The sequence below is a fragment of the Montipora capricornis genome, chromosome 10 (assembly GCF_036669925.1).
Source record: "Montipora capricornis isolate CH-2021 chromosome 10, ASM3666992v2, whole genome shotgun sequence".
NCBI lineage: Eukaryota > Metazoa > Cnidaria > Anthozoa > Scleractinia > Acroporidae > Montipora > Montipora capricornis.
Window position 1 is genome coordinate 71069715 of NC_090892.1, and position 10459 is coordinate 71080173.

The 10459-nt window shown below is 36.1% G+C and overlaps 1 protein-coding gene across 1 annotated transcript in view; it reads left to right on the plus strand.

Moving 5' to 3' along the window:
* The first annotated feature begins 26 nt into the window (after positions 1–26).
* Positions 27–10459, plus strand: part of LOC138021504 (aspartate aminotransferase, mitochondrial-like) — a 25327-nt gene continuing 14894 nt past the window's right edge. Inside the window, exons 1-6 of the mRNA XM_068868398.1 lie at positions 27–186; positions 5299–5455; positions 6632–6760; positions 7849–7908; positions 9144–9217; positions 9810–9897. Coding sequence (XP_068724499.1) covers positions 104–186; positions 5299–5455; positions 6632–6760; positions 7849–7908; positions 9144–9217; positions 9810–9897 — 591 coding nt within the window. The 5' untranslated portion in view covers positions 27–103. The remainder of the gene's footprint in view (positions 187–5298; positions 5456–6631; positions 6761–7848; positions 7909–9143; positions 9218–9809; positions 9898–10459) is intronic.

The window sequence follows — 10459 nt, forward strand, 5'->3', positions numbered from 1 at the left end:
TGCTAACCCATATCTCATACCCAGGCCCTCTGTAATCTTCAGGTGACCGGAACGAGGGGAAGTACTTCATTATATAATTACCGGATCGAGGAGAGATTCTACAATGGCTCTTCGTCGGTTTATCACCCAGTCTTCGCTAAGATCCAACCCCGTTAGAGTTTGCGTTTTAGCATCATCAAGAGCAAGGTTTGTGTAGCGTTTTTGACAATTTTTTTCATAAATCACGCATTTCAACCTCCGGAGACTTAGCTATGCATGGTTCGTTTGGTCATAAGGCTTTATTGACCTTTATTCCATGCCGTGCTGATTTAATGAACTATGAGGCTCAGTAAATTTTAAATTAATTAATTTATGAACACTTTAAATTTCATCATGATTATTTCTTTTTTATTTCTTAATTACATTTGGTGCTTCCTGGTTAGGTATAAGTTCCCCAGGGTCATTCAATTCAACTGGCTTCCAATAATATTATTAGAAAGAGATGATATATTAAGGGCGCTTTCCTTTTGTCAGAACTGGCCGGCTAGACCCATCGGTTTGCAAAGAAAAGGCAAAAATGTGAAGGAACACTTACATGATAATCCCTTGCATTCTTCTGGAGAATTAAAAAATATATCATCCTGTAAGTATGTTAATTTGAAAGCATTGTTGAGTTAGTCCTTCCAAATACCTGGTCTGGGCGGTCAGTTAGCACCCTAAGTTTAGGTGTAGTACATTTTGTCCTCTGTTATAAACGAAAGCATATAGAGCTAAACTTCATGGTTATTTGGCTCACGACTGCACATTTTCACAAAGTTTAGGTGTTCCCTGAGACTGCATGGTTTACACAGTGACATTGGGGAGTTTAAGATACCACAACGGCTATGGCGAAGAAAACGTCGCATCAAAATAGAAGTTTGAGCTATTCTAAGTATTTCATGATTATTCCATCTTGTTTATATTATAAAATATGGGCGACGTGTCCTATAACAGGATTGGTATGGACGGATTTGAAGTAAAGAGTGAGACTGAAAGATTTACTGTAGTTTGCCCACGTTGTCGCCAAAACCTTAAATTTGGTCATTTCACGTAGTAGTTTTGAGGAGTACGGGAGACAAATGTTCGCTTCTTTTAACCTATAATATCACTGCTTTTTAACGTTGTCGTTGCCATAACCATCGTGGTTTCTTAAACTCCTTATTATATTACAAGCAGTATAAGTTCAGATAGCCTGCGCAGCACATGGTTTGGTGAAGATGCTTCTTTCCACTGGGGTTGACTTTTGAGCGCTGAACCAAAGTCAAATGAGAATGCGAGGGGGGGGGGGGGGTGCAAGGAGAAGGAGTGAGAAACTGCTTGCAATCAACCCCTCAACATTTCCAAAACCTCCGTCCTCCCACAGAAAGAGAAAAGATTGTTCCTGATTGGCTGATAAAGTGCCAGAAAAATCCGCCCAAAATTTATTGCTCCCTTTCATAAAAAGTAAAGACAAAACAAAGTGGAAAGAGGCGACAATCTGGTTTAAAAAAAAATTGGAAACTTTCTTGCGGTAGTCTGCATTTTGTGGTGTTCTTAAATAACAGCAGAAAGACGTAAAACCACTACTGAGTGGAGGTGATATTTTGGCAGTCCTTCCCAAGGTATTGGGCAAAAGCTTCGTATTTCAGTTTTTTCTTACCGGCAAAATGTGTTCTGCATTTGCAATCACACGGTGACCAGATTAAATTTTAAAAGCTGAAGGATGAGGGCTCACAGCAACCTCTTGTTGGTGGCTGCCAGATGTATGCATTGGGAAGATCCAGCAAGTTTTTGCATCGGCAGAAGATGCAGTGCATGGACAAAGCATCTCTCAACGTGCTGAAATGACATTTTTATAACTTTTACAAAAAATTGCCCACTACATATATCATTGTCGACAAATTGCACACAGTAGACACATAGACAGAGAAACGTTAAAAAGGTAAGTTGAAAACTCAGTTCGATCTTGTAAATTCTTTCCCAACAGAATTAATTTTATTACCACCAATGTTTACACAAGACGTGCTATGATTGGTTGGAAGTTGACATGAAACCTGTGCTCGTCACTCATGATTGGAAATGGGTGGTTTCGAAAATGTTGTGGGGTTGATTGTAGGCGGTTCCTCTGTCCTTCTCCCCCCCCCCCCCCCCCCCCCCTACCCCACCCTTTGCTTGCTTTTCACGAGGCTGTCAACCCTGGTGGAAGGAAGCTTCTAAAATTTACCAAACTGCCTAAACTTCAGAGTGACAAGAGCATTTCCTTTGCTTCTATTTATTCTACAATGTAATATAGTGTAAAGCAGCTGTAACAAAGGCAGGGGCACAAACATAAGCCTCACTCATACACTGTCTGATTTCTGATTCTACGGTTCACTGGGTTTGCATGTGTGATTTTTACTCTGCTTTGGTAAAATGTGAACATCGTTATGGTCATGCCTTGTAAGCCAAGCCATTTAGCTTGTAAACCAAGCTAAATGGCATTATGTTGTTCAAAGCATCCTGGCTCAGTTAACCACAAATGTGATACAGTATGACCATTGCTTGATACTAGTTTAAGCTATTATTATTATTATTATTATTATTATTAGAGTATTGTCGTCCTAGTGATGACTTCCTCCTCCCAAGCAGCCTTTAGCATCCACCCTTCAGTCTCAACATATTCTGCCACACTAATCAGACCTCTTTCCCCTTCCTTCCTTGGTAAGTACAACCTAGAAACATTACTTCTGGTGTGAAGAGCCCCATTCATGGACATAATCTTCCGTGTCTTCCAATCCAGGTTTTTAAGCTTTTCTTTGGTCCAGTCCATGATACCTGCCCCGTACCTGACCACTACTACCGCCTAATTAATTTCCCCCATTTAATTTAGGCCGACATATACTCCTCCCCGATCTTCGCTTTCATCTTAGGGTGTATTCTTTTGGGAGTATCCTGGCTATTCTCATTCCGGATTAGGAATAACAGAATACATGGAATATCAATTCACAAAAGAATGCATATTCTGAAAACGGATTGCTATTAGCGAAGGTGACCTGGGAACTATCGCACCTGCTCATGCACCAGTTGCATTGGTATGGCGAAAGTTCCGAAAGTTTGGAACACGAAATGTTGAAATATGGCCCTTAGTACCAGTTGCTTGGCGGTTTTCCTCAATTTTTCGGTTTGCTTCATTTGCTAAAAACTTAAAAGGCGAAGATGATGAATAATTTTTTGTACTTGTGAGTGCTCTGCATAGTGCAGGACGGCATTCTCGTATGCTCTTCAACTTTATTTCAAAGTTTTTGTACAAACCAATTAATGGCAACAAGTAAAGAAACAGAACTGAAGTCAAGCACACCTGCGTCTATGGTAGACATTTTGGATTGCTATTCCATTTGAATTTTTACAATTTTTAAGCTGCGGGCGGGCGACCGGCCAGCCGCGTATCATTTTCTAACGAAACTTCCCAAAAGAACGCATATCCTGCCTATTCCGAGTGATTCCGGTGATTCCACTCATTCTGCTATCGGAACTTCCGAAAACAGAATACAAAATACCGTCTATTCCATGTATTCCTATGCCGCAATAGTACCAGAAGAACGCGCCCTCAGCATTAAGTGTTTAATAATAATAATGATAATAGTTCCGGTTGTGCAATGACCATCTTCAGTTGAAAGTAGAATTAATTTGAAGTTACATTTGAATTTATAATATGCTAAACAAAGATAAATAACAACGTGAAATAAATTGGGAATCTAACATTATTTCACGTTGTTATTTATCTTTGTGTAGCATTTTATAAATTCAAATGTAACTTCAAATTAATTCTACTTTCAACTAAAGATGGTCGTTGCACAACCGAAACATGTCTTGCAAATTTAATTTCAAATGTGTCGTCACTTTTATAAAAATTGTTGTTAGTCTGCTTCTTTCCAGATCTTTTGGAAATATTAATAGTAATAATAATAATAATAATAATAATAATAATAACTTTATTGGATAACACAATTACTGAAAATTCAGAAGTTTACATTGTGGTCCATTATATTTGAAAAAAAAATGAAAAAGTTCACAAAGTATTCCTAAACTAAACAAAAATTATTAGAAAGTTCTATGAATAGTAAAATGATCGAGCTTGGAATTACTAACAACGTATTTATTTCTTATGTACTTTTTAAAATTCCTTAGGTTTGTAATACTTCTAGTGCTAACATCTAATGTGTTTCATAATGGGTTGACACTTGCATAAAAGGTGCGTAGACCGGAGTTGGTACGAAAAAGGGGTACGAATAAATTGTTCTTTGTTGACGCCCTTGTATTGTGTCTATGCTTATCATTAACATAGGAATTATAATCTTTAAAGTGCTGAGGGCAACAGCCAGTAACAATCTTTTGCATTAAACAAAGCTTTCTCATTCGTATGATGTTATCAATAGGTAACCAACCTAGCTTACTGAAAAGTTAAACGGAATTATCAGAAAAACTAGCATCTAAAATTAGCCTGGCAAAACGTTTTTGAGTTCTTAATTTAATCGGGGTAAATTTTCATTTTTGGTGTTTCCCCACACTGTGCAACAATATTCAAATAACGGCAGAATTAATGTGTTGTATAATAGATTTCTTAGCCGATGATTAAGATATGTCTTAGCTCTCTTAAGCGAGCAAATTCTAGAATTTAACTTATCAATAATTAGGAAATCGATATGATTATCCCAGTTCAAATGTTTGTCTATCACAATGCCTATAGAAGCTTTTCGTCCTTTGCTTCTTCAATCGGAGTGCCACAAAGAGATAGATCAAGAGATGGATTATCAGAGTGCAACAGTACAGTTCCTATGATCAAATATTTAGTCTCTTTCATGTTCAGAACCATTTTTATTCAGAGATGAATCTAGCTGTAGTATTCCCAAGTACTTATACCCCACATCCTCCACTTCTCTCATACTCGTAATTCTACCCCACTACTGTGCCGTTTCCTTCCCCTCTTTATCTCCAAAACAGCACATTTTATCCAATCCAAAGGACATTCCTATAGCCCAAGAGAATATTCTGACACTTTGTTTCAAGGAGACTAGCTGATCCTTGCTTGCTGCATAGAGTTTCAAGTTGTCCATGAACAGCAAGTGATTGATGACCTTCATCTCTTTGCACATTATTATTATTATCATCATCGTCATTATTATTATTATTATTATTATTATTATTATTATTATTATTATTATTATCATTATTATCATCATCTGCTCAACGGCATTGATAGTAATATAATTATTATCATTAGCACACAATAGAAATATTACCATTTCATTTAAATGACTCTAGTTCATGGTGGTCAAAAGTCGAGCTTGGTCCCCCTGATGCCATTCTTGGAATAACAGAAGCATTCAAGAAGGACACAAACCCCAAGAAAATCAACCTTGGAGTGGGGGCTTACAGAGATGACAATGGAAAGCCTTATGTTCTACCATCAGTGAAAAAGGTAATAACATACAATAATTTATTTTCCTTGGTTGAGAGACCAGACTCGTGGCAATTCAGATGGGTCCTTTAGAACAAATTACTTGTCAACCACATAATTAAGACCTTAAATTCTTGTAATCTTATCTTTCCTCAAAGTGACAATTTCTCAGTCACCCTGTAATTCTTTTGCTAAGAATGCAGAGCATCCTTGACACAAGCATTTCAAAGAAAATTTATGCCCTTGGCAATATGGCCAGCTTTAGTGAATTCTAATTAAGTGCACCTGGGCACTAATTGTGGATGCTGTAGAAATCAAATCAAATTAATTCATTTTATGATTAATCAAATGATGGTTTTGGTAAACAAGGTTGCAATCCCATGAAAATTTCCCTAAATTTAAAAATAATAATTTAAAATTAAATTTTACATTTTTAGTTCTCTTCCTCTGCCTGCATCTGCCTTTGAATTCTTTCAAGAGTTCTTTGGACTGCAGGTCTGGACTAAATAAATTACATAAATGGGATAAGCTTTGTATGTTACCTACATGTACATAATTTGACATTTTGAAATTATTGATTGTAAGGAAAATGTGGTATAATTGCAACCATATATTCTTGGTGGTAATTGTATACCAGTAATGTGCCCATGAGAAGGATAATAATAACAATGATAATGATGATTGATGATTTTGATGAAGATGATGATGATGTTCCTTACGTGTTTTTTTTTTCATTGGGAGCAGGGAAAGGGACCACCGAAAAGGAAACCATACACGTGTAGCTCATTTTAGGTCATTCCTTGTTTTAGTAACTACCTTTGGTCTCGCTTTCAAACATAAAATTCAAAAGAATATTTGGCCTTGAACAAGGCCAGAAGGGCCAACTTGCAATCAAACAAAAGAATACTACTAAAATGGTGGCCATTTTGGAATGAGGTGTATATAAATTATGTTGGGGTTGAAAATTTTCAAGCCTGTTCAGTTTTGATTTTCCTTTGTTTCAGATTATGATAATGAATATTAGACAAAGAAAAATCAAAATTGAACTGGTTTGAAAAATTTTCAACCAAGAAAATATTTAACCACAACATACTGTATGTCTTTCATGCATGTATAGTTTTATACATGAAAGACATGGAAAGTCTCAGAGAGTCCATATACCTTGTACATGAACATTTGCTTCCAAATATAAAATAGGCTGAGGAGAAGTTACTTGCCAAAAATCAAGACAAAGAGTATGCTCCAATTCATGGCTTACCTGAATTCACCGCAGCATCTGCAAAACTGGCATTTGGAGAAGATAGTGATGTGATCAAGAATGGACTGGTAAATGAATATTTAAATATATTTTCATTATACAACCAAACCAATGTTTTGAATGTTTGAAAAGCGATCAGTCATCATGATAATATAATGTGTTAAAAAAAACATATCTGATCTGATTTTAAAAAAATTGGTTTTATATAGATAAAAAAATAGTTTTAAACTGAAGGTTGCAACAGCAGCCTTCAGAGTAAAATCTGCAGTTCTGAGTGTGAGTTTGTCATTTAAATAAAATCATTGTTCCCTCTGGGGTTTCATCAAGGTTTTGAAAACAGAAGGGATTGCCTCCCGTTCATGAATTCTTTTCTAAGATCTGGAGATAGTTGACACAAATGTCATGGTCCGTGGTTTTGGCATGGTCTTTTATTGCCGATTCTCTGTTATTGCGTGTGCCTGGTGTGTGTTTGCTACCACAGGGGTTCCATGAATTTTTTGTTTCTCCAACATAAGTGAAAAAATGGCAAGACCAGCACTTAACTTTGTTTTACAATTCCTTTCATTTGGATCTCATTTGGGCGGTCTTTAAGTTTCTTAAAATAATGCACAAGTTTTTTAACAGGCTGAACAGAAAATTCAGTTTAAGACTATTTTTTATCTAATAACTGATATAATTATGACCAAATTTTTAAAATCATTATATCAGATACAACGTTTTCAACACATTATCAATGTTTTGAAATCCTTTTGTGTGCTAAAATACTTCTTAAGATCCAAAAAAAGAAGAAAAAACCTGGCAAATATTAATAAAATCATTTTTCTCTTTCAGTGATGTGGTGGTATTTACTGTACCACTATGCTTGTACATGGAAATTATGCGGCAGTTACAAAACACAGGTCACAGGTGTCATTGTTTTACCAATACAGAAAGAATCCTAAACATTTATCAAAGCTAACCTTAGGCCTAATTTAGGCCTAAATAAAAGTTTGCAGGCATAATGTTTTAGCATTGGTAAATGGCTTTCTCTGGTAAAACAATGACCTGTGACCTGTGTTTTGTACCTACCCATGATTTTGGTGTTTAGGTGTATCCAAAAACATAAATAATTCCAAGTCTTAACTTCTTTGATTTTATTCAATTTTCTGTCCTGCAGAATGCATCAGCACAAGCAATCTCTGGAACAGGAGCCCTGAGAATTGGAAGTGCATTTTTGGTCTGTGTTATGTTAGATTGACTTGCCTTGTCATTGAACGTGGTTGAATGAAAAAATTAAACTGTTAAAAAGTAAACATTCACAGGCTATCAGACTTTCACACATCCAGCAAAGCAATAATGAATAATTTATTCTGCTTGCAAGTGCTTCCTTCTCTTCACTATTCCATGCAGTTTCTTAACTGGAAAAATTGCTCTAGATTGAACTTTGGAAGCCATTAAACCAGGGGCTCATTAAGGAATTCATTAGGTGGCAGGCAAATTTACCAGTTGTGTTAATTAAGGTGGCTGAACACAGCTTTTCTGCTTTCAATGTTAGCCCTTAAACGCCAGCACAGATTTCAAAAACCAAAACAAATATGGCAACTATGGTCACCGTGAAAACTTTTTTTTTTCATTCCCTCTCGTGATGGTCTCAATTTGCTTTCATTAAGTACATGTAAATGCCAGAAAATCTTTCACAGGAACACAGCAAAATGCTGTGCATGCACATTCGCTCACAAATTTGAGACCATTAACCCTTTAAGCCCCAAGGGGGTCCCCATTGACGAGTGAAATCATGTGGCGTTAGACAGTGGAATCTATGTTTTAAGTGGCTCAATACTTGGGAGTTAAAGGGATAGCTGTTGGCTGTTTTACCAAATTTCTTGCAAACCTGTTATTAGTTTCTACATAAATTTGAAATTAAAATGATATTTCCAACTACAAAGGAGTCAGCTACATGTATTTGAAGAAAACAGAAATTTAACCGACAAAAAAACCAAAAAACGTCTATCAGTGAATTATGACAAATATGTCTGTTGATATTCTGTGATAAAAGGTGTGGTGTTAGACATTCTGTATTTCTATTACTTTAAGTAAGAAAATGCTGCAAAAGAACTACCTGTAATGAGTGAATTTTGCATAAACGAGGAATAAGCATCCTTTAGGCCTTGTTTTTTAAAACAAATCTTGATGCATTACCATGGTAACAGTCTGCAGAGCATGTTAACTGTAAAAAATAGAAACCTTTGTGGTAGCTCTTATCAGTGACCAAGTTTGAGCTTCCTGTCAAAAACTGCATAAAGATGGCAGAAATGAAAGTATAAGTGTCCAGTTACCTTAATATATGACTTTGGTTGTTTTTCTTGTTGTTGAAAAAAATGTAAATGCCTGGCAGAAAAACCCTGATCACTTTCTGTGCAAAATCTTGAGAAAACCATATTAAAGTCGCCATCAAACCTCTTTTTGTTACAGAATAGCTTTTTCCCTCTCAGCAAGGATGTGTGGCTACCAACACCTTCATGGGGAAACCACACACCTATCCTTAAGTATGTATGATTGATATGACATTTACTTCCTTTGGCTGTTGCACAGTGTAGATTTAAGGCCAGAAAGAAACGTAGATATCCAGGATTGAAGCTATTTAGAAGATGTTAGTGCCTTGACTACTCAAAGATTCCCTTAAACCTGACTAAGCTGACAGGGTTATGTTTGGGTTAGCATTACTGATTTTGTTTCCTTGAGAATTAGAGTAGTGTAGGAGGACAGCTTATGAAGCTTATTTTTTGCCTTATTGGTAGTAATTATGTGTTATGAAATCGAGTTAAAGGGCTATTAAATGTTATTGTTATGTTATTGTGCAGGATTTGAATCTCAATGCAATTCCGGATTTATTTGGTAATCAAGTGGGCTAGGGAGGGGAAGAAATTCCCCTAAAACGACAACCAAAGATCTTCAAATGGTCCTCATGTTGATAAAAGCTTATGCTTCCCCTCCCCTCCCCCCTGAATACTATCATACAGCTTCTTTGACTTGTACACACTTCAGATCATCAAAATAAATTAATGCAGTGTACTTTGTCAGACATTAGTCTCTCTACAAAGGAGACTTTTCTTAATTGACTCTTTTTTTTGGTTTTAGACATTCAGGTCTTGGAATGAAACAATATCGATATTATGACCCACAAACTTGTGGCTTTGACTTCAAAGGATGTGTTGAGGATATTTCAGTAAGTGAGAAATAACTCATAAGGGTTAATTGTGTGGTTATTTATTTGAAGAATTGTAGGACACTTCAAGAAATTAATGTCTTGTCAAAAGTAAACTGATATGCCTTCATGGCGAGTCAACATGACTACTGCAACAATTCACAAGTGTTCACTGAATAAGCTACAACATGTGCGGAGTCACTGCTTGTGCAAGAGTGATGTTTAAAGAACTCAAATACCAATTGTTAGAGTCAGAATAGCTAGACTGAAAAATACTTTCAGTCATTTCCTTTGTATGGTAATCTCTCATTGATATAAATTTAATTTATACCAAGTTCGTTTGTCAACATTTACAACTGATTAGCAAGCTCTCTCTCAATTTGGAAAATTATGTGACCAACTATTAAACTCTTACCGTCATCTCCCCATAATCTTGGCTGGTCAACATCTTAACTACTCCTTTCATGTCAAATAAATAATATATAATATATTATCTTATTAGATGTTTGGGTGTGTAGTATTGCTGAGTATTTCTATGAGTTGTGCTTTATTTTGATGAGCCCGCTAGGGCAAGTCAAAACAC